The following is a 26,570-nucleotide window of genomic DNA, read 5'->3' as shown; positions in this document are numbered from 1 at the left end:
TAAAATCTCAAATGCCAATCAGTTACGCGCCATATTTTAATTTTCAATAATACAATTTTTTTAAACATTGATTTTCTTTCTTGTAAATTAATAAATAAGTGATACACTTTTGATAAATAAATATTTATTTTTTTGCATATTTTATATTTTTTTATGCATATTTTATAATTTTTACGTGTATATTTAAGCAGACTACTCGTATAACTTCCAAACCCAAATTATCAGTAATCCGCCAATTTAGTTAACATAGATTACTTTTAAAATGTATAAAAAAAATCTCCATTTATCTTTAAATTTAACTCGTGAGCAAGTAATAGAAGATCTAGTGTTTTAATGGAATATTACACTTGGTTAACACGATAGAATATTAAATTTTAACAACTAATAATAAATAAAGAATTATAGTATTTCTTAAATACTGCATATAATACTTGCAGCTGCATTTGGTTTAATAATATAATAGTGTATTATTAACTAACAATACACACAAAAATATAAATATCTATACACAATCAAACAGTAATATTTACACCGAAGAGGTACTTAACAAGTAAGATAAGTATAATTTATTAACTATTATTATTTTATCTTATATCGTGTGCAGTTGATTTTCCGGACACAGGTGTACTTTGACGGGCACGCCTTCGAAACCGGTCGATCCCGTGTCAGTCACTCGGAACACAGCACCCGAATACGGACGTTTGGCCTTTTGCGCTTCGGTCAACTGGTAACCGGCCGTCGTCACGTACAGCTCGTCCAATTTCGGTCCGCCGAACGCGGCCGAGGTGACCTGATAGGCGGGCAATTGGACGGTTGTCAACAGCGTGCCGGTGTTGGGGTCGATTTTCAAGATCTAAACACCATAATTCATAATAAAATTGTTAGCACGAGAAACATTACGATTCAAATTAAAATTGTTGGCAAACGTGCGCGGCCGAGTGGACGACACTCACGTGATTGCTGTTAAAGCACGCCACCCAGAGGTTGCCGTTTTTGTCGATGGTCATGCCGTCTGGATCGCCGGCGACTTTGTTGGCTTTCAAGTCGAAAATCACTTTTCCGTTGGCTGCACGTCAGCGATCGAAATCGTTCCGTAAAAACAATAACATAAATCACGCACGTGTTAATATTGCGATGCATGCATATGATATTAAAAACTATTTGGGTGACGAGGGGCGAGGCACTCACTTAAGTCTCCGGTGGTGATGTCGAAATCGTACGCCTCGACCGCAAACTTGTAAGTGTCCACGTAATAGAACACTTTGTTGTCCAAACTCCACGCCATCCCGTTAGAGATGCTCACGTTGGATATGCGCTTGTTGATAGTGCCATCGGGTTCCACCGAATAGAGGGAACCGCGGCGTTTGTAATAGTGGCCCGGGTTGTCTGCCATCTCCGAACCCATAGACCCTAAATTACCGAGGGTGCAGATAAATGACCACGTCAAGTTATATCGGACTGCTGTTTGTGAAATATAAACGGCGGCGCTGCGTATGCGGTTATTAGACGCAAAATATAATTATGATTTTGAACGTTTTTAAGTGTTTCCACGGCAGTTTTAAAACAGTAAAAATTAAGACTTGTAAAAAATACATCTTCGGCTATATAGGCACATTATATCAAAAAGATTTCTCCGACCCCCCCCCCCCCCAAATTTGCCAAACGCGCTTAGGTTAGATTTTAACAACTAACATATACCTACGATGTATTATAGTCTATATATTATGTTTTACACTCACCGACCCACAGCCGACCAGTGGCGTCCGCTTTGCCATCGTTCAGACGATTGCCCGGTGTCTCGTCAACCAGTTTCTCGTACTTGGGCTGACTCGTTGTATTCGAACGTCCGTCCCACTGAACTATGCCGAGCGAAGGGCCCAGACCGACCACGAACATATCAGCCTTGTCCTCGATCGGCAAGATGAGCGTTACATCGTTATAGCCCTCTAAAACAGACAACACAAAAACAATATTAACACAAATTTAACGACATACATTTATCGCTGACGACAAGTGCCGGTTCCTCGCCTATCATATATTATTATTATATTATATAGACTAGTAAAATTCTTTATCACGGGAAAATTACAATAAGTTCTAGAAACCACATTCAGTTATAATAATTTATATCAACTAAAACTCATAAAGTAAGAAATATATTTATTCGTAAGATAAAGTAGGTCTAAATTAAATTATTTTTTAGTTTAAAAGTTAGTTTGTTGTTGTTTTTGTTTTAGTTTGACATAGTTTAAGTATATTTTTACTCATCACGATAAGAAATATTTTTTGTTGATAACAAATATAGTTTCAGATTAATATTCATTCGTTTTAACTATCATTCTTTTTTCAATGTTAAATTTAATACGGATTGGCGGCAATGCAACATCACGGAAAGTTACAATATACCAATGAAAAATGAAAAAAAAAAATAAAAGCAATTAAAAAGTTACAAATTTAAAATTAAAATTTAGGAAACATATTTTTGGGACCAAGCCCGGATTAAAGGAAGAGAAATGGCAATGGAACCAGGCACACAAAATATTATACTGAACGATAGTGGACCATTGACGGGTAGGTTAAGTTAGGTTTTCCTATAATACATGAATAACGAATATATTATAATTAATTGGCTCCGGATTAAAAATTCTCTCAATCCGGGCTTGTCTGGGCTATTGTCGCTGTTTATTATTGCAGAACTGAATAATTGATGCAAATAGCACGAACGAGCGTCGTACCTATGTTGGCACTGAAGAAGCTGTTTGATTCCGGATGGTATCTGTTGATCTTGCCCTGATGGAGATCGACGAAATACAAACTGCGGGTCGGTGAATGCCAATGCGGGCCTTCTCCGAGTTCTAAAGCCGGCGTCACTCGTTCTACGTTGTACTGTTGAGGCGCCTGCAGGGAAACAAATCCATTCTGTTATCAATTTTGTTTTATTTTTCTAAAAACCGTTAATAGCAGAAGGCTATAATATATAAGAATATTTTTTTATTTTAAATCACGCAACCGACGAGTATGAAACCAAAATTTAAAAAAAAAAAAAAAAAAAAAACATTACACACCTCTGTTGGCTTAGCGCTTATTATTTCGGCCAACAGACAGCTGCAGATTAGCGTCTGCCAAAAAATCGAAAAACCGTTGTTGTTGTTATTATTTGACTTGTGCATATTTTATCGTGCGAGGATAATAGCACCTATGGTATAGCTAAATATAGGTATATGCGGCAGAAAAAAATGGCAATGTTATACACGGCAGAGAAAACGGCAATGTTATACACGGCGAGTCAAACAATCGTATTTATAAGACCGTTTCTCCCGGCGGCGGTGGAGAGGTACGTCATTCACCGCTATATTTTATACGTATAGATATATATAATATATCCTACCTATGCACATTGTGTATTTGCGTACATAAATGTTGCGCTTATTGTTTATCGTAATTAGAAACCGTATACACACCTGCATAAACGACGACGACGACGGTGGTGGCGCCGACTGCGTTAGTGTACTCATATCTGCGCAAAACGTTTCCACTCCTTGACCGTACACGATCACTTTAATTTCATTTCTAGAAAACACATAGCCAAAAAATATAAAATCTTTGGAAACCAAATACAAGTGACTACAATTATATAATATATTATTGTTTAACGTATGAACTGCAACCTGTCCGCGTTATACGAATTTCGGAGAGGAGGCGTCATCTTCGAATATTATTAGTTATTAGTTATTACTGTACAATGATTATAAATAATGATATAAGAAATCGTCACTTTTTTCCGAAAACATGGGTACTTGGTTAAGCACGGCACCGGTTCAGAGTTACGAGTTCAAATTCCAAAGCCTTATTAAGCTCATATAATGTCGTATGACATATATATAATAACATGATAGTAAAATTGTGGTTACAAAGATATAGATATTGAGCCTGAGACCAACAAAAACGAACACGCTTTTCAATCAGCCAGGCAGACGTATTTTGCTAACCTAATCTCATCGGCAGTAAAAATCCGATTATTACTCATGTCACATTAGTTATTACTAGCAAAGTAATAAAATATTATAGGTATCCATACAAATACATAGGATACTACGTGAATGTGATTGGTGTACAACAAAAATCGAACCAACTCAAGTACTCTGAGTACTCACCATTCAAACAAAGTGTTAATATATATTTCTAAGAATGAGAGTGTAAAAATCAGGGGCTATATTAAACATTTAAACCCATATTAAGAGTTTAAAACTTTAAAACAATACGCCAAATCCGCATGTGTTTGTCAGAAAATGTGGGTATAGTAGAACCAATATCGTTTTGTTATAGTTTAATATTGTTTAAGCGATTTAAGTATTTAACCTATCATATAACTTAAAAGTTAAGGAGTGTCTATAGGAAACCTAATTTATAATCACCAATTTTATTGATATTTTAATTTAAAACTTAGTTGTGTTACACCTAACTATGTCAAATACTAAAATTTTAAAACACCTATAAAACACATCTTATTGTTCTAAAATTGATGTGCCCAAGGAAATATTTTTACTTTTAAGTTAAATAATCTATTAATGCTCTCTAATAACACATAAAAACTAGCAACTAAAAATTGGATCTGCTAATCTCAAATTTGCATAAATAATAGACTAATAAATAGGCCATATAAAACCTTATTTATTTATTAAGGGAATTATATTAAGCCATTTGAGGTTATACAATACACATATACATAATACATATTATATAACATAACATATAAAAATCCAGGAATAATAAACCGTTTTTCCCTCTTCCTCATTAAACACTGCGTCCTCTTGCGTTGTAATGCATTCGTGGTCTATCTATATTCTTATATTATCTATGCAAATTTGCTATGCTGCACGTACAATTTTCATAAGTTCGCCCAAAGGATACCACCCATCGACTCTTCGCTAAAACTTTATTATGGAATATTATAAAAATGTAAATATTATAATTTATAAATAATTAAGCAATTTGTTTAATTGGATATACCGTTCATATCTATAGAAATTTGTTTTACAAATAAGCCTTATTTATCTTGACTTAATTCTTATAGCGCAGAGATTGTTAAAACAAAAACTTTGTTTCTCTAGAGAGAAATAAATCAGCAGCTACACACCCGAATAAACAGTTTTAATCAGCCCTCGGTTGATTTGATATTACTACAATATAATGCAGCATGATGGTTTACATAAGTAATTTACTAATACTTAAATCACTATTGACAAACTGCAAAACGAAATATTTGTTTTTGAAACGGTAATACAGCTGTGTCAGCCTGAATTCTGAACTCAAACTTCCTCTAGTCAGTTTTAAATATTTTTGGAACTTAAATTTAAACTAATTGTCATTTCTTTTCCTTTTTATATTTTTTAACAATTTAGTTTATGTATTATTGCCTACTGGTAATATGTAAAGATGAGGGTTATGGAATACAAAAATTATGTCGGTAACCGTAATGACCACCACTAACAAATGTATAAAAATTATTAAAAATATTGAAATGCAGTAAATATTATGTAGTACAGCATAATATCTAAAATTACTAAATAAAGGATATGGTACTTGAGGTCTCAGACTGTAATTATCGTAGTTAAATGCACAATACGATTTTTGAACTTGTTAATCTGTTAATTAAAAATGATGTATTTTATGTTTTAATAGATTATACATAATATATATAATACACCTATCAAATGTATTATTTTCTAATACGCATAATGCGTTATATGCGCAATCAATTTGTACTAAAAATCGAATGTCTAATCGACTATAGATATAATAGTTCAATTACCGTAAATACGTTATTTCAGTCGAAAACAATGATCAGTATAACCCCATCGTTAAAGAATTTTTGTAATATACAATATACCTGCATACATAATAAGATATGTCGGACGTCATAGTTGAAGACAAAATAAATAAAATGGGCTATGGTGGGCACTAACAATAATAATCGTTTTCGTTTGTGTAGCATATAAATGACGAAGGCGTTGTGTGTATTATAAAGCCGACCAAAGCAAGCAGTGAGCATATTATTATAATATAATTCGAACGCACAAGGACCAACTAGCGAAAACAACGAATTGGATAAACAATAAACAAAATAATCATCATATGTATAAAAAACAAATATTGCAATCGGTAATATGTGAGAATAAAATTTGTTTTCCTTCTCGAATCGATCGAAACGGACATGCGCCAATAAATATATAAATTATTGTAGTAAGGTAACTACAGTTCTATATAATATACAAGCTTGAATCGTGGTGAAACTGACACACATCAAGGTATTCTAATTTATGAAATTGTTATATAGGTTCACACGAAATTTAAAAACAAATACGACAATAGGTCTCAACCATCGCAAATATAATAATTTATGATCAATGTTTTGATATAAATAGTATAGGGATAAGACAAATAAATAAGGATCATTAAAAGAGATACAATTTTTTGGTCAAAATCTGTTTGGAAATTAAATTACATTGTTTTGTAACTACATGATCATGGTACAGTATTATAACAACACATGTCAACGAAATAGATCTTTAACATACTCGAGGATGAGCAAATCATGTGATTCAAGTGCCCCAAAACATTATATATAGGTAGGTTATGTTATATTACATAGGTATATTATTATGACTATATGTTATCATAACTATTGGCCAATGCACTATAGATAACTTGTCCAGTATAGTATAATATTGTGTTATTAATTATTATAAGATCAAAACGAATTTATTCATCACTATAGGTATATATTTCAGAAAACGTACGGCGTAAAATAACATAATGAAATAGAATATAGTCTCAATCGTCAAATATTCTAGTAAAATATCACGGACACGTGTTAAATTTACAATAAAATTATACTTATAGCGAAAACTCCGAAAACAATATATTCTATTATTTGTCAATAAGAAAAAAATATAATTAGCATTATTTTTTGTATTAGTATTAGGATTTTGCTAATTTTTTTTAAGGAGGAGAAGAGGCACAAGTTTTTATCCATTCACGATATCTTGCTGAGAAATATTTTAATTACATTAAAACCTAAATTTACATTATACTACTCTCTGCAGTAGTAAAATAGATATGACAAAGGTAATGAAAAACGTGAGTATCAGGCAAGAAACAAAAATAAAAGAATATACAAATAACATAAAATCCTAATAAATAAATTCAATACATTATAAAACTTGACGAGTTAGATTTTAAAAATATAATTCAATTAGACGTTAAACAAGCTGTAACCATCATTACATTAATAATATGCATTGTATTCATCATCACATCATGAATCATGATAATCCTACTCCTACATAATATAACTATCGTCTATATATTATAAATTAGTGTCCAAAAATACAGTTTTGAACATTCACATTTGCACTTTAATTTGACTAACGCAAATAAAAAATAAATAAAATAAAAAACCTACAACTAAAACTAAAGTGTAATTTATAGCGATTTTCCCTGTATACTCTTATATGTTAATATAAATCGTTATAATCAAGGACCAATAATTTTTAGATATCTTATAAATTCTGAAAAATAGCTATACATTAAAATGTCCTTAATTATTCCATTTCGTATAATATGGGAGTTAAAATATAATGCTTCCCTGTATATATGTATATAGTGAGAAGATAAAAATGTTTACCTACCATAGCAAATATTTTAGCCTTGGAATACAATTAAATTAATTTAATTACATAAAAATATATAAATACAAATTGATTTCGCTAATACTGAAAAAATTTTCATTCCATTTTTTTTTTAGAAATCTATAAAACTATATTGAAAATGTTCAATGTTTCCATTAACTATGGTTTTTCAAGGGCAATATTGCAAATTTTTAAAAATGTACACTGATTAGAATAACATTGAATGATAATATGATATATATAAGTAAAATTAAAAAACGTATATTTTTAGAGAAAATAATAATATGCGATCATGAAGCACTTTAAACCTAAATCAAATAAATCAGTATTTTAATTTGTATGTACCTCCATTTGAATGAAAATCATTTAGTTTGAAAAACTGATATAGGTAATAATAATGCTAATATTATAGGCGCATGGTTAATTTAACAATGAACGACATGTTGTTAAAGCGGTGTGGACTTAAATATTTTTAAACTACATCAATGAACCAATGAAATAAAAAACGGATCGAAAAAATCCACGTAAAATAAAATAAACATCATTGTAGGTAAAACCTTTATTAAAAACTTTTCATTGGACTTCTATACCAGATAGGTATTGACTATTAAAATCAAGTAATTACTGAAAAAATAAAACATTAAAACATGTCTTAAAAAAAAAAATATACTCTTTGTAAAGAAAACTGAGTGACCAATATATATAATATATATATTATAGGTTTATAATTGAACAATATTATTTATAAAGACTTTTTTATAAGAAAATAAATAATACTTGAAACTAAAAAAAAAAATTTGTTTATAAAACATTAAAGTACAATTTCATATTTTATACAAAATCTTAAAACAAACATTTTTATATGCAATATAGCCATATGACGATTAAAAAAAAATGAAGGTACTAATCATAAAGGTAGTTAACATCGATAAACCGTGATTAATATTTAAAATATTACTAAAAATAAACTTATTCGAATAAATTCATAACATTATAAGCTGACCATAATTATGTATATAACATGATTCTATTTGTTATTTGATAAATAAAATCTAGTATTTATGTAAAATGACTAAGTGACATTTAGTTACAAAAATTAAAATATTTTAGTTAGAACTTTAAAATTTAGCAGTCAAATCTTAAATAATTTTCGAAAAAAAATCTAACAAACAACCAGACATAAAATGAAATCGGAAATTTTTATGTGGTACCTAGGTATTTCATGGTAAATGTTTAATGTTCTATATTCATGTAGTTTTGAGAATTTTTTTGTTTAAAACTTCAAGTATTATACAATAATAAACTATTATATTCCATGAAGACAACACTATAAAAATCTTAAATTTTCTCACAGAAATTAACTTTGAAAATAATCTTTAATTACCTAACATATGTATTCGTAATTTAAGACTATTATAACTTTTGAATTTCAATTATTAATGTAACTCACACAATTTAACATGTACGCAAGGCTAATAACCTTAGTTGTTAAAGCCTCTTTTCTCTGTCGATAAAAATAAAAATAAACTGTTGTATCTAAATATTTAATCATTATTGTTAAAAGATTACAATTAATTGAGATAAAATATCATACCTTAGAAAAACCGTAAACATACAGAGTATATAGAACTATACATAGAGCGGAGGCATAAAACACAAATGTAAGTCAATATTTGAACACTTAAAAAAATGTATGAATCGACATAATGTGTGCATCACTCTATTACTTTACATCATATATACGTCGATAATTATATAAGAAGTATCAATAAGCAAAATTTTAGTGTTCGTAAAATATTAGAATTGTAATAAATTAACACTCACTAATTTAACTCATCTATCGTGTGTAAAAAAGTATTATCACTAAATAAATGATTAGTGATAGTGCAACATATGACGTTAGTTATGATAAAGATAGTGAACGATATATAATATATTTTATTATTATGCAATGACCACAACAAGATTCATTATTAAAGAAACCTCAAAAAGGAGAAACGCTAATTTAATTATAATTTATAGATTATAACAATCTACTTACAGAACGGCCAACCCCAACCATCGTGATAATTAATCGTATACTATATATTTGGTAACATAGTTATGGTACAAAACATTCTTGTCCTAGTTATATTATATAGTGTGAAACCGAAAGATATGACAAAATGTCATATCTTTTATACCTATATTTTTATATGTTTTATTTGTTATATATTTCAGTAACACTTTGTATATAGTAGCATTGATTATAAATACTGTCAATGATAGTAGCTTAAACATGATTATGTTAAAAACCACTAAATATATATATTTATATTATAAGAATTAAAACGTTATCGTGTATGCTCAATAATAACATAAATAGTGTATAATAGGATTAAGGAAAATAAGAATCTATAAGAATATTTGTCGTCTTAGGTTAATTCCTATGTAAAAACTAATGTAGGCATAATATTTTTTTGTACATTACATTCGTCTGCAGAGAATCGATTATTATTATCGAATGCTTAATTTAAAGGTCAAATTCTAAAGAATTTTCCATTGCCACGATATCAAATCACAACATCGATTGACGCCGAAAATCAAATTAACATTTTAATTAATGATGAAATTACGTGTAATAATATATTATAGTACATAATACAATAAGCGTATTATAGTACTATGATGTATTGATGTGGAATTGTCATTTTATAAATGATGAGCGTATAGCGAAACTATTAAACCTTATAATACTGATAAACTTGAATGAAAAAAAAAGTATTTATCCTATTGTTGATTTTACTATACAATCTATACGAGAGAATACCTTTATATACACACGCATCAGATTTAAACAGATTAAACATATAAAACTTGAAAATAATACCAAGTGTACCTAAATAAATTGTGTAAATTTTTCATTTAGCGATTCTATACTAATTTATTAAGTACACAGGAAATTACACGGTGCGCTATACAGTATATATGCGGTTTATCTCGTCTGAAGGACGTTCTACTTGCGGTCTACCAATAATGAACAGAATTATGTAAAATATATAAATACGATAAACGATAGAAATTTGTGGAAATTAAAGACTTTACACAACAACTAATTTTAACATTATATAATCTCAGTCATAACCTGATATGTATACATATTTTAATTTTTTTTTTTTTTTTATTAATCGTAGTAAAAATTATTTTTTAAATATTTTATTACAAAGGCTCCGGGATAATTTATGTACTAACAAAATTATAATTTATTATACGTTCAATATAGTAAAATGTTGTTATAATTATAATTATTATGGTAAATTTTTTACCACGTATACTGTTTTAGCAGTTGGCGCCCATTATTGGAATTATATATTATTATAAGAAGACATTTTAAATACCTTTAGAGTATGTTTTACTCAATTTTGTCAACACAATATTACATTATTTAATTATAATACCTATTATAAATTATAATACCAAGAACTAATTCTAGAAAATACAAGTGTACCTACGTTAAAAATTTTTAAATGCATTATTATAAAAGTAGTACACAATTATTGAACTAATCATTTTATGATATTGCAATATCAGTACCATGGTAGGTACTATAGGTAGGTACAAGATATATAATACGATTGTAGAATTGTTTTATATTTTATGCTGTGGGGTTTATAATCAATATATACCTACATTTAAAAAAAAGAATGGCATTAATTCCTATAAATAAAATAAATTGATAGTATATAATATACGAGATACGACTAACATTGATAATCATTTTATAATAATATGAAATATTCCGCTATCAATAGTATCTCACTATTGATTATTATTTATCACATTAAAGTTTTAAATTTTAAATTTTAAATAATTAATACTATACTATGGTATAGAGAAAACTTATTTTAAATTAAATACCTAGCTACGATATTAAATGTATAAAAATTAAAGTTTAATGGCGTGATAGGACCGTAGTAAAAACTAGAATCTATACAGATAACACTTATTATCAATAAAATAACCATTTTAACTTATCAAATATCAATTATTGCATACTTAGTAGTCTATAGTACTTACATACGATATATTTAACAATAAATAATAATAAATAACATTTTTTTTGTTTAAAAACAATTCATTATTTATTTGTGATTGCATTTATAGCAAAATAAATACTAATAGTTAATTACTAACATGATCTTTAAACAAATATTAACATTTTGGACCAAATTATAATGAAATGTGATATCTAAATATAGAATACAATTTTAATATAATTTACCATTATAATAACATTAAACTTTCAACGTTTATACAAGGAAATAGCTAAAAAAAAAATAACAGTTAAATAAATATTTAAGTACCTAAATTTGGGTATTCTTGTCGTAGCGATCTACCGAACCATCTGTCGTATACCACGTATCTACAATCATTCCCACCGGTCGATGGTGGCGACGATTAAACTTTTTCCTAATCAAAGTTATTAACTATATTAATTAATTTTTGATGCCAAACATTTTAATTTAACTATTTAATTAGAGACAATACTCTTAGTAAGAATAATGGACTTATTAAATTTATACTTCTCCGTGTGGATACTACGGATTTCAAAAAAAAAAAATTTATACTCGCGCAAAAAGTTTATGGGGAGCTTTAAAATGTTATATATGTAGTTAAAAAGATGTACGTCCCCAAATTTTCTGCCATTAAATTTAGCAGATCGATGGTGGTGTCTGAAAAATGATAAAGAGACGACCCATAAATCATAATGTTTTCTAAGAAATATCAAATCATATGTAGGTAATAGTGTAATACTTACATAATAAATATTTATTTGAAATGATGGTACCTAATACTTTATAAATAATTCTGAATATAGAATATAAATGTATAAAAAATTAAATAATTTGATAACAGTGTATAAATTATACGTCTTTGTATTGTTGACCGTTGTTTATTATATACATAATACACTTTTTTATTATTGTTATTTCTACATTTATGTATTTATTAATATTTTAATTAAATATAAAATTGTAAGCCACATATGACAAGAATACTCATTTTTTAAAATCATTTTCATTCAAAATGTTATTGAAAAACGAACAATGTAATATGGGAATATTAATTCTGGACTACAATCTGACAATCATGTCAAGTAGCAAAAAAATATTAATCTTATGCGAAATTAAAATCATAAAAAGTACATCAGGGTACCGAGTTATTATCGGTTTTAAATTCGAAGCGAGGAATTTATTTATTTTCACGTATGCCTACCTATATATAATACATTTTATTGGAATATTAATATATTATCGGGATAATATTATGTCAATATTTTTAACAATTAATAGCCTTAATATACAGTTAAATTAATAAATTGCATAGAAATAGACGCTTTGACTGGTTAAGAAGACGCTATAAAACCATTTGTTGTCTCCATCTTACAAGTGCATAAAATAGCAAATTTACGCTCAGCAGATCACGTTTACCTCCGTTAACTTAAAAATTAGAGAATCGACCTATTATGAAACTTGATGTTAAGAACATTGTCTGTGTTTGTATGTGGGTTTTTTTTACAATAGTTCAATTTTGTAACAAATTAAGCGTATATAAAAAGCATTAATTGAAAATGCTCATAACTCACTTAAAAAACTAAGTTATCGTAAAACCCACATACACGATACACACACAGATAAATTTCTTACCATCAAGTTTCATAATATAGGTCAATTTACTCTAAATTTTGAACTAACGGAATTAAACACTGTGTTTAGATGATTGTGGCGCATGATGACAGCGCTTCTAATATGAGTGGGAAATACAAAGGTTTACAAAATCAATTAAAAATAGATGGTCCTAACTCTATATTTACTCATTGCTAAGCGCATGTTCTGAATCTTGTCATTCGAGATTCTGTAAAATGTTGTATTTGTGCTCAAAATTTGTACTCCTATTAATTAATAAAACTGCTGTATTTTTCACTGAATTATATAAACGTGCCGATTTTTGGATAGATACTATTTGTGAAAATTAAACTAGTACAGAAAAATTAAGAAAATTAAAAAAAATCGGCGTAACGAGATGTAACAGTGCGGATGATGCTTTACGAAGCATATTTAATACATGGTCGGATAAAAACGAAACAGAACTCTACCGAAATCATTATTACTATGTATTAGATGTTCTACACACCATTGCTTATGCTGATAATACTGATCCTCACACTGCATCTGATGCAAGAGCGATAATTATAAATTGGACTTCATAATATGAAACTATAATAGCAGCTTTTCTTTTTCTCCTATTTTTCAGTGCAACAACTCCTGTGTCAAAATATTTACAAACCAAAGGATTAGATTATATTGCTGCGTGGAATAAAATAAGTCATTTGATGAAAGTATTGAAAACTATGACGTTCGTGAACTATGTCTGAAATAAAAAATTACAATGATCTTAAACAACGAGTTTCTATTTTTATAAAAACTATGACTAAAAGAACAGTTTCATGACAATTTTTTTATACAAGACAAAAGAAAGTATAAAGAATGCCTGGAGAATGTACTTTTGACTCAGCTGAGAGTATTGTATTCAGAAGAATTTATGATGTAACAGGAATGGCTATGAATGAGCGATTTCGAAAAAGTCTAATTAACGCTTTAGCTTATTAAGATCTATGGCGCTTTGATGAAATTAAATCTAGTTCAATTTATTTGAATGAAAGTTTAAAATTTTTAGCTGACAAAGTTAATATTAACTATGAAGATTTACGAGAAGAAATTTGTCATTTTGCACGTTCTTATAAAACTATAATCAAATCCACAAAAACATTTTTTGTAAATGAATCGAACTATAAAGATGATCTAATATCTGAATTTAATACAGATGAATTTGTACAAAGTGAACAAATCGAAGATAAAAGCAATGATAATAACAATGACGACAATAAATCTTCCAACTTTTCTGAATCAAAATTTAAAAAAAAACGATTGCGAAGAATGCGTTTTTAAATTTTTATTAAAGTATAATTTTCATTCAGCGGCTTATTCAAACTTATACATACTATATAAATAATAAATGTATATTAATTCTTGCATACACACAAACAATTGTGAAAGGTCATTTTCCAAGTTGAAAATTATAAAAAACAGATTACGTTCTACAATGGAACAAAATTTATTAAATGCTCATCTTCTTCTAAGTAAGTATAGAGAAAGATTATTTGCCTGACAAAGAAAAGATAATTGACAAAATTTCAGAATTATCTACGACATTTTCAAAATGATTACTTATTTAAAAATTTAATTTATTTTTTAAGATTAAAATTAAGTTTATATTTTTAAAAATTTGCTGAAAACTAAATTGAAAAGTGCATTAATTGGCTATGTAACACTTGTAAGACGGAGACAACAAATATCTGCAGTGGAGCATAAAGGTAATTTAAGAGCACATGCAGTTTTAAAAATTAGTCACCCACCCACCCAATTTTTATTTATAAAAAATATTTTCACTTATTAATAACTGTAGTTCAAGGAAATTAATTATTGTGGACTATAGTTTATGTTATAAATTTATAAACTTCCTTATGAAACCTGCATGCAGTAATATACACCCACTTCCTTGAGAATACATGCAGTTGCATTACTTGCTAACCTGCCTGGGCGCCACTGAATATGTGTGTTGTATCTTATTAGGAAACTGTACTTCGGTACACACATAATTGACGTATTTATTTAATCATACATTCATAAACATGTACCTACCTAATATTGTTGTATGTCATAATTGTAATTTTTTAAAAACTGAGAATGTTTAATGCAATTACTAACCAAAAAATTAAAACCAAACATTTAGCATAAATAATAATAGTTATCTAAAACTGCAATTACTGCCTACTGGTTGTATACTACTAAATAAATTACAATTGAAACATAATATTACTATCTATTATATAATAAAATAAATTAAAATGGGTTTTCGCAAAAATATGGTTCTATTATTATTATTGTTAGTTATTGAAATTAATTGTTTTCACTTTTAGTCACATTTGATTTAGTTATTTTTCTTTTTATATTTATTTAATAACTATTTAAAACTAAAAATTAATAACTAATGAGAAAAACAATCTAACTGTAGGTGTAATAAAGTACATTACTGTATAGAGTGGAATTCAAATCATCATGAACACACTGAATTTTAAACTTCAGAAAGAAAGAAAATTTATTTTTATGTTGAAAATTTAAAACAAATGTACAATAAATGATTATTATAAATTATATTTTGAGTAGAATAATAAGAACAGAGTTACTATAAATTATAAAATAGTAACCATATTAATTAGGTAATGAATCTTTCAATTAATAATTTTAATTGAAATGTACTTTTCCCCCTAGGAATGTACTTTACAGTTTACACCACTTAATATACAATAGTTAAAATTAAAAAATAATAAAACAATATAGAATTATACTCTATGTTATCAATTTTAAGACATAAAACAATTTAAATAAAATCAAGTTAATTATTTTTCATAAAGCTGGTGCTTTTTTTAACAGGATGTGGTAAAATGTTAATAGAACAGTTTTGTAAGAACACTCAATAAACATAATTTTAAATTATAAAATTTAATATTTGAGTTCAGAAAAACGTATAATTTTACTTGTACTTACCCATTTTTATGAGCTATTAAACCGTGAATGTCTGCAACTGTTGTAAAGTATGATGCAAATGGTAATACTTGAACAGTTTTAGAACTCAAATCACAACTCCATGAGGAAAAAATAATTTTCTGATCCACAGATGCAGTTATAACAAATTGATTATATGCTTTAATACCTAAAAAAAAATTTGAAGTATACTAATATTCAAATAGTTAATAAGATAAATTATTATTAATAATTATAAAATATTTAAAAAAATAATACCTGTAACTTGAGAACAGTGGATATAAATAGATGCATTGCATAATAATGTAATATTATCTTCATAGTGAAAAATTGATAAACTTAAACACTGGTCATCTCCACCCGTAGTTAACAAACCATAATAATTTTCGATTTCCAACCAATCACAACAGTTTATACCAGATTGGTGTAAACAATGTCTATACTTAGGGGTAATACTTAGATCTACATCACTATTGTCAACATATTTTGAAATGTCCCAAAAGTTTATAAATCCTTTAGTATCAGCAGTTAAAACATAATGAAAACTATTTAAATGAACTAGTAAAATCTTCAATATACAGCTATTGCAGTCAAAATTGTCTTCAATTAAACTCAAAGTTTTATTGTTTGTATCATAATTATACAACCTGCAATTTTATAATAAATTTAATTATATAATATATATTGTTGGTTTATTACAACACATTGTGTACCTATTTAAATATTTAAACTTTAAACATATAATTGTATGGCTTTGTATGTGCAACTGTAAGTCAACAATGTAATTTGTAATACCATTGTTAAAATTATCTTCAAATAAGTTTATCAAGGTAACTATTCTTTAAACATTTAAGTATAACTAAATAATGATTTATTAAGAAACTTCAATGTGTGAAAATGTATACCTGTATCTTATAACAGCATATTGGATCAAAAATATTTTTATTGTTTATTAAAAAAAAACATTATCACTTGTTGTAATTGATTATAAATTAATAATGCCACATGAATGTGAAAGTATATGTGTAAGTTAATAATACAAATTAACTCAATTTAAATAAATTTAGTTAAGTTATAATTAAATAGTTAGATAAAAATGTATTTAATAAAAATAATGAAGTGATATGGATAAAATAATAACTAAATTCAATTAGAAAGAATATAATTATTGTTTTTGATAATATTTCTTGGTCAATAAAATAGTTATTGTACCTAAATTAACTGTAGCGGTTTAGGCAATTATAGATTTGTGTCAGCAAAATTAGCAATTAAAGGAATATTTTTAAAATCAATGAATACGGCAACTAGTAAGATACAATTAAAAAATTATTGATTTATTTTAATATAGTTATAGATGTTCAATACATATAAACATGATTTTAAATTTAAGATATTAATTTAAAATATACTGAAAAAAAAACAGTTATATTTATGGATACTTTAAATAGCTACTTTTTTTCAAATACCTAAATCACTTTAGGTTGAAAAATATAGAAAATCAAGATACTTCAAACAATATTGAATACACATACATATTAGTATTTAAGCATTATACTTCTATTAGAACCATTTAATTTAAAGTATTTTAGAAGCCTTAACGGCTAATAGAATGAACATCTGTTGTTAATCTTACTCTTTAACTAAAAAATTGGTGAAACAGTACATAATAGACCAATTAATTAGTAAAATGATGTTCATTGATAATAAAAAGTTCTTGAAAAATATTATGAAGCCGTGATACTGATAAACATAAAATAGTCTTTTTCTCCAAAATGCTAAAACTGCAAAGGAAAATTAAAAATTGAAACACGTTGCTTGGTTAAAGATAAACATTTTCAAGTTTTTATCAAACATTCCTATAGTACATCTAAATAAATTTATTTCTATCTATGTCAACAAAATGTTTGTTAATTTTAAGTGGAAATAAATTATGTTTTGAGATTAAGGATTTGTTGTTTTTCTAATAATTTATTTTACTCTGTCACTTAAAAAAATCAATTTTTTTTAAAGATTTTTAACATCACAAATATTTGTTTTTATTACCTTAAAAATGCATCAGAGCATCCAACAGAAATTAAAATTGATTTTGACTTGGTATACTGAACACAAACATCCATAAAGCGTGTCTCACCTTCATTTGAAGGTAAAACTGTCCTCCAAGGTTTTTTTTCTTGTTTAGTTTTCAATAAATGTGATACTGATTCTTCACAATACATATCTGCCATAATACAAAACCAATATATAATATAAGTACAATTATATAAAAAAATTATGATTAGATTTTAAATACAGACCATTATTTGTTATATTCAAAGTCCAAATTTTCAACTGAGCTCTACCACCAACAGTTACAATAATATATACATTAGGTTTTAAAGTAAGACAAGATACAGAACGAACTGAAGATATATGACTTCTTAGTATTAACAAATTATGAACCGAATCATTAAAACGAGTCAATCTAACAGTAGTGTCATCACTGCCAGATATCATTAAGTCATCAGTAACTTTTGCCATGCAATTTACGATCATTGAATGAAAACCTTTCTAAAACATATTAAAATCATGAATAATGAAATAAATAAGTAAAATATTAAAATAATTTATTAGTTATAAACATACTAGTAACTTAATTTTACTAGTTGTTTACGAAATTTACCAATAGGGTATGATGACCATGAAGGGGTATTTCATATAATTCTAATTTATTACTTGAAGAGCTGCAAACAAAACATATTGAATCACAATCATTGATAAATGTCAAATCCCAAGCTCTATGACCACCACCACAAGGAACCATCGCCAAAATTCTTTGTTCAGTTGGACTGTACACAATTAAATTGCTCTAAGACATAACAATGTTATTAATATAGTAACAATTTAATATTACTAAAGAATATTAAAAATTGTAAATTGTGTGCATCAAATTGGTTTAATATTCATAAATTATAACTTACAAATTCAAAATTTTGTTTATTTATCTTACAAAAATAGGAATAAAAAATCACATAGTTAAGTTTGATTTTACATACATTATAGGTATTCTTAATATGGTATGGAAAAACTTCTTATACTATTTATTTACAGTTAAATTTTTAAACATTATGAAAATTAAATGTATTACAAAGAGTTCTAGTCACTAAAATTTAGTAAAAAATCAAATAAATTACAATAAACATGGAAATATGATGATTATGAAAATAGGAGAAAGTATTAGCCTAAGAGTTAACATTAACAATCTAAAAGTACAAAGTACCTACATTTTCACATCTGATTAAATCCCTTATTAAATGACTTACGCCATCTAGAGAAGTATAAAACTACATATAGATGACCAAATAAAAAATGAAAAACTTAGTTTCAGTAGCAAAAAACTTAAATGGCTTGTAAACCTTAAAAAAAAAACAAGAAATTTGTAAGAATTAAGACAGTAAACATAATTCATTCAAGGTTGTGAAATTACAGTTTAAATAAAGATTAAAGGTATATTACTTTTTTGTGAAAAATGTGTTACTTATTAATAAATTTTGGTATCTATACTCTGTTTCAAATGAGAACGGTCACTTTTGCGCATACGACTGACAGCTGCGGCAGTGCTGAGGCCAAATTTCCCCCTCCTTGCAAGCCGACGATACTCGAAGACGTTGACGAACCTGTACAATTAGCGGTACGCACGACTGCTATTGTAATTAGTAATCACCGTATTAGTAATGCGACTAATGCGCTATACCCGTATACCGCGATTGCGTCGTAACTTTTAAGAAAAATTAGTTAAAATACAAATACTAGGAATGTTTTTAAATACTTTTTTTATTTTACTATTCTACTAATCAGTTCGCTAATTAATATAATTTATTTAATTAATTTAAGTTGGATTCCAAACATTTATGAACGAATAAATATTATAAATAAAATACTATAACATTAAAAAATAAATAAATAAAAAATGTGACAACTGATGAATTATTCGTGTTTGAATTTTCAAAAGTATTTTATTTTCAAATACAAATACGCCCAAGACAGTATTTAAATAAATTTATTCAAATACTTTATAACACTGTAGATCTATCACTTAGCAATTTTTGTCAAAGAACATTTTTCATTAAATCTTAACACACATATTTTAGACAAAAGTAATAAGATTAATGAAAGATCATAATAACACAAACATGATGTAGGTAATAGTCAATTAATAATAATAATCGTACAAATATAATATAAACATATTAAAAAAAAAAAATAATACAATCACAACAATCATAGTAAAAAATAACAATAAAAATATAATATTAATCATAGTAAAAAAATAATAATAAAAATATGATATTAATCATAGTAAAAAAATAATAATAAAAATATGATATTAATCATTGTAAAAAAATAATAATACATAGTTTACAAATTTATTTACTCGTCTGAAAGAGGTCTGACGTCGTTATCTGAGTCCGAGTCATCGGTAGCCACAGTTAAAACACTATTACAACCTTGCTTCGCGTACTCAAATCCCATAGATTTTAATAATCTATACATTGAGGTACGAGAGAAAGAGGGTAGGTCATCGTCTTCATTAACAACCTGTAATATTTTGTCTAACGTAGGGAACTCATGGTCGTTCCAAAATCGATGTACCTTCCGTCGTATTGCATATTTATCAAAATCATCCACCTTATCCTTTAAATTTTGAAATGTCTTAGTTCTGTTAGGAGATGAAATTGATTTGGACCGTTTGTACTCTAAGACCGTTTGATAAATAGTTCCAACGCCAATTCCCAGTTCTTCTGACCATTCTTTTTTAAGGTGAACCATTTTAGCCTCAGGGTTTCGATTAAGATGGTGTTTGTATGCATTAATGATAATTTTTCTTTGGTCAGACAACACAAACTGTAATTATAAAAATTGGTTAACTAATAGTACCTACAATTTTATTTATTTTTAATATTAATAAAACATAATAAAAAATGCAAGCAATAAATCGATTTTAGATATATTGGTGTAACTCTAAAACAAATTACCGTATAGAGACATGAATTTTTAACTGGATGTTTATACTGGCATTTTCTATACATGATACAATTTTCAAAATATTTACATAAATTATTACAGTAGGTTACAAGTGTGTCACCCTTATATTTATTGGTGAAACCACTATCAACTTTTTATTTTCAAATAGTAACACATAATTAAAATATCATGAATTAATAAAACCAATTTTTTCGTGAATTTATGTATTAACATTTTCAAATTTCGTTGTTTGGTTTGTGAGATACATCTTCTCAAAGTCTTGGTGGTTTTTACTATTTTTCGAATAACTGTAAAGACCAGGAGATAATGATAAATTTTATATCGCGCTAAATACAAAGTAATAAAATAAATAACAATTAGTTAAAAATTAAGATTGTACTTTGAACCCTAATCATTTATTAACTTATAGACTAATTGGATTTATTTTGTTATCTTCGATTCAGGGCGATATCGAATAAAGAATTTATCGTTAGCTTCTGGTCTTCACAGTTGTTCGAAAAATAGTAAAATCTACCAATACTTTGAGGTGTTGTATCTCACAAACCAATCAACGAAATTTGAAAATTTTAACACGTAAATTCACGAAAAAATTGGTTTTATTAATTCATGATATATTAATCATATGTTACCATTCGAAATCAAAAGTTGATAGTGGTTTCACCAATAAATATAAGGGTGAAAAATATTTAAATATTATACTGTTTTAGGAAAACATAAACCTAAAAGTTTAAAAAAAAATTTTAAAAATGTTAATACTTTTCAAGATAATTAGTGTACCCACTTATAGATGGATCACCCTGTATATTAGGAGCCTTGTATTAAATTTTCAAGCTTTTTTACTAGACAAATTTTAAGGACATTTATAGATAAAAAAACTCAAAAAATTGGAAACAGTTCAAAAGAAGTCAAAATATTATGAAAATTTGATCATGTATAGTAAATGTTAATATAAACAACCATTGAATATTTCATATATCTGTGGTCTTTTGTTTTAGAGTTACACCTAACCAAAATCGATTTTTGTTAAAAACCAATTTTACGTAAGAATTCCCGTTTTTCCTTATTTTTATTTTTTTCTTAATGCACTCTCCTATCAAACAAGATATTGCCAAAGTTGAAAATCAAAGTTTTATTTCAACTATTTTATATTCATATTTTATTGTTTAGGTACATGGACACAAAAAAAAAAAAATTAAAAATTAAAAAAAAAAAACCGAACACTGTAAAACCAATACATTCATCGCTTCACTCGGAATCTAAAAATTCTAGAGTAATCAGTAATACGCATATTATTATTAAAATATATTTGAATAATGAATATTTACCTTCCCTTTAGGATTCTTTTTTTGTGGAGATTGAATGCCTTCCATTATTTAAAAAATAAATGAAAAAAAACAGAAAACACTGTGCACAGTCGTAGAGGTAAAAAAGTAGATCGTACTTCGTAGAGGTTAGACAGCTCACAAAACGCAATTTCCATGTGCTAGCACGTCCTGGCTCCGACACAACCATGAAAAAACCATGGAATAAAAAAATAGGGGTGATTTTTCCCTTAGTTTTTTAACGATATAACTACGCACGCGCAGGGAACTCGCAGAGGTTTACGCGCGACGCATGCACCCGCAGGGACACCGCGGTAGTGCACGCATGAACGCACGCACACTGGATCGGGCATAAACACCGCCCATTTCCGGGTCATTGGTGGGTGATGCGCAGCGACTGATGAAAACTGGTCGGCCGGAGTGACCGTTCTCTTTTGGAACAGAGTATACTTTAAGTGGATTAACTAAAAGACTTTAAATAGATCTTACTTCTTTAAAACCGCAAATCAATAGCCCATGAACTAAAGAATTAGTTATGACAAACGGCCATTTTGTAGGTAATATTTCACAACGTATTTCAAACACTGATTCTGATTGTGTACTGACATTCCAATATCTATGATGACCATCTCTTCCTATGGAACTAATGACCGTAAAATTAAAATACTTCTCATGTGTCCACATTGCAGTAACACCAGCAAAACTGTGAATTTTACTGAATATTTGTAATGGTTCCTAAAATTATATTCATAAGCTTTTAAAAATTGTAACAATTTATGTTAAAAACAAATAAACAGTTGAACTAACATTTTAAAATAAATTATAATATTAATAAAAGTAATGAAATCAGTGATTTCCCATTTCTATTTAACTGATGTGCTACATAAGAATTTATATAATGTTCTATTTACAATGTATCAATTGATCAAGAGAAGCAATACAAAGTATCTAAAATATATTTCCTACACATAGTATAATATAATATATAATAAGTATTTTTTTCAAAAATTGAAAATTTTAGATTTTTTAATCTCTTCTATTTAAAAACTAAAAATGTGAGAAATCAATCTCAAGTAAACTAAACAGCAAATTCAAAGTTTTTTAGAATTCTTATCACATCATTAAATCAATAGTTGTTATTTTGAGAATAAAATGTTTAAATTCCCATGTGGTGTGTACGTTAAACTAAAATAGGGAAATCATCTATTCCAATCCCATCAGCTACATGACAAGCAAAATTTAATTCAACATTTTTCACAATCTCGGCCTAAATTAAGAATTAATAATTTTTTTTTGGTTTTTATAAATTTATACTCAGTATAAGTTTAAATAAAATAAAAATTACTTGATGATTTAATTTGAATAAGTAAATAGAACCTTCATTACAACCAGCGAAGATAAGGTTTTCAACTAATACAGCAGCTGTTATCCAAGAAGTAGTTTTTGAACAAATGCAAAATGTATCCAAATGGTTTAATTTCAAGTCTTTAATAGTTTAATACATGAAAATTAATTAAAATATAAATTATACACTTTAAATAGTAATTTAAAATAATAAAATTAAGCAATTTTACCTTCAACTAGTTCATAATAAAACATTTTATTTCCTATACAGCATAGGATTATTTGATTATTATTTAACCAAATAGTAGAAAAAATTTTATCTGGACAAATTTTATCAAAAAATACTTGAGCACTGGTGCCTAAGAAATATATAAATTACAAATTTAGAAATATTAAAATATAACATTTTAATACATTTTTAATTTATAATAGATTAATATTTACTTTTTAGAATGACTATATGTCCACTACTAGTAGTAAAACTTATTTTTGTTTCACAGGGGGATTTTACCATTGTCAAAGTGCAACACAAAACATCATTCTGATAGATATTGTTACTAATATTGTTTTTGTACAAGACTACATGGCCATCAGAATAAAGTACGTATGTACCAATGTTACTCAACACAACTAAATGTTTTGGATACCGGTTATCTTTTTTATAGTCAGCTAAAATTTCACTCTTAGGAACAGTGTCTAGTGACCATAATCCAACACTCCCAGATGTACATCCACTAGCTGCAAGATTTTTTATTTCCATACAATCTAAACTACGAACTTGAGAACCTCTACTTTCTTCCCATTGGTAAGTTCTTGAAGGAGTTTTCAAACATATTTGACCATCCTATACATAATATTTGTACATATTTTATACTTATAAAAGAACATTAGGTTACAGAAATGTTAAAGTTCAAATTTGTACTTCTCCGGCGCTCAATATGTTGTCAGATTGCATTAAAATACTTTTCCAAACTCTAGCTTTGTGTGCATAAAGTGAATAAGCTGGTGAAATTTTAGCAAACTTCCAGTGATCATAAGTATTTTGGTGCTCAGCAAATACTTCAACTTTCCAGATAACTATACTTCGATCATCAGACGTAGAACTTATAATTGAATTGGATTTGTTCACCGTGATTGAAAATATAACTCCCTATTTTAAAAATAAATAGATAAAAATAGCAATATCAGTATAATTTATATTAATAAACATACAATCATGATTTCTTACTTCATGCATTTGTAATCTTTGTAAAATATTTAAGCCATTTGATCTTCTAAAAGGACTCCAAATTACTATTTCCCTGAAAACTGTTCCTGAAAATACAATAATATTTTCTTCATCTTCACCAATTGATGTTGCTGAGTATCTGCTCATTATAATAAATAGGATTACTAAATAATTATTATCAAAGAATTTTAAAATGCTTAAATATAAGTTGCATAGTATGATCTTGAATTTGTTTGGCATTCTGGGGACAAATTATCATCAATTCAAGACAAAACCAAAATAGATTATTTTTTGAGACTTTCAATATTAATTTGAGACAAAATTATTTATGACTGGAGAACATACACTATGTATCAAATTGACTAATTGTTTTCATTTATAAATTATACTGATATATCATAATGGAAATATTTTTATAATATTATGCTATAATTTTTACAAAAAGGATACAATATACATATTTCATCACAACTAGAGGAATTTATTTCCTTTTTAAGTTCCAAATTCCAAACTGTTGCCACATTATGTGCAGATACTGTTAATAAACAATTTGAATTCATCCATAGGATGTTACAAACCCAATCAGTGGTTATTAGGATACAATTAAATTCAATGCTAGAAATAAAAATAAAAATTTAAAACTAATTCTAAGGCTATAAAATGTGAAATGCTATTTACACAAAACCCATCTTAGTTGTTAATTTATAAATGGCCACATATTTTTCTCCATGAACAGCAATCAACATTTGTTTGTCATTAAAATGAATACCATGTATTGAAGCTTTATCAAAGATTTTTCTACGCAGACAATGTTTTTTTGACTCAGTGTCATAGACTAGCAAAATATTGCCAATACCTAAACGGTAAAAAGAATGTAAATAAGTGAAAATTCTCATAAATCAAATGAGCCGTAAATTACCCACCAGCTAATAGAAATTGATCAATAAACTTAACACATGAAACAGTATTGATCAAAGATACTGACTTAAATAATTTTGACTTTTTGACATCTTTGCAGGAAAACATGATTTCGTCACTGTTCACAATTCAGTAATAATTTGACTAAACTGAGTAGAGCTGAAGAATACTCAGAATAATTGGAATGTAAAAGTAACAATAACCAAAAAAGCAATAATAAAAAATAATTGATATTGTTAGTTGTTATTTGCATTGCATTTTCAATTTTTTTTTTTACAACAGAATAACACCACAAATTTAAATTATGAGTTAGATAGTTATAATTGTTATAAATTTATAATAGAACTCTTATAATAGACAGTCTTAGACAATAGGCACGTGCGGCCGTGCGGACGGCGAG

The 26,570-nt window shown here is 27.3% G+C and overlaps 2 protein-coding genes across 4 annotated transcripts; both read right to left on the bottom strand.

The window, feature by feature from the left end:
- Positions 1 to 407: 407 nt before the first annotated feature.
- LOC107163158 (regucalcin-like) lies at positions 408 to 26,570 on the bottom strand. 3 transcript variants are annotated; one of them, XM_089229224.1, is made up of 20 exons: positions 26,176 to 26,570; positions 25,931 to 26,108; positions 25,703 to 25,867; positions 25,253 to 25,391; positions 24,947 to 25,174; positions 24,469 to 24,868; positions 24,255 to 24,383; positions 24,026 to 24,165; positions 23,170 to 23,415; positions 18,996 to 19,181; positions 18,631 to 18,883; positions 18,380 to 18,554; positions 16,595 to 16,983; positions 16,340 to 16,505; positions 3,462 to 3,570; positions 2,736 to 2,898; positions 1,740 to 1,946; positions 1,189 to 1,410; positions 954 to 1,066; positions 408 to 853 (listed from the first exon to the last, which is right to left on the bottom strand). In XM_089229224.1, the coding sequence occupies exons 1-20, from the start codon at positions 26,276 to 26,278 to the stop codon at positions 590 to 592; spliced, it is 3,975 nt and encodes a 1,324-aa protein (XP_089085350.1). In that variant the 5' UTR covers positions 26,279 to 26,570; the 3' UTR covers positions 408 to 589. The 3 variants fall into 3 exon arrangements, with proteins under 3 accessions (XP_089085350.1, XP_089085351.1, XP_089085352.1); XM_089229225.1 differs by lacking the exons at positions 16,340 to 16,505; positions 16,595 to 16,983; positions 18,380 to 18,554; ... (9 more) ...; positions 25,931 to 26,108; positions 26,176 to 26,570 and adding an exon at positions 9,286 to 9,432; XM_089229226.1 differs by lacking the exons at positions 3,462 to 3,570; positions 16,340 to 16,505; positions 16,595 to 16,983; ... (10 more) ...; positions 25,931 to 26,108; positions 26,176 to 26,570 and adding an exon at positions 3,066 to 3,281.
- Positions 19,738 to 23,163, bottom strand: LOC149055151 (uncharacterized). The gene is made up of 2 exons (XM_089229230.1): positions 22,684 to 23,163; positions 19,738 to 21,217 (listed from the first exon to the last, which is right to left on the bottom strand). Exons 1-2 carry the CDS (start codon positions 22,726 to 22,728, stop codon positions 20,744 to 20,746), a joined length of 519 nt encoding a protein of 172 aa, XP_089085356.1. The 5' UTR covers positions 22,729 to 23,163; the 3' UTR covers positions 19,738 to 20,743.

Source organism: Diuraphis noxia, unplaced genomic scaffold (assembly GCF_037042655.1).
Source record: "Diuraphis noxia isolate RWA-SAM2 unplaced genomic scaffold, SU_Dnox_SAM2 contig0005, whole genome shotgun sequence".
Taxonomy (NCBI): domain Eukaryota; kingdom Metazoa; phylum Arthropoda; class Insecta; order Hemiptera; family Aphididae; genus Diuraphis; species Diuraphis noxia.
The sequence above is the reverse complement of the archived record's forward strand: the minus strand, read 5'-3'. Positions and strand labels throughout refer to the sequence as shown.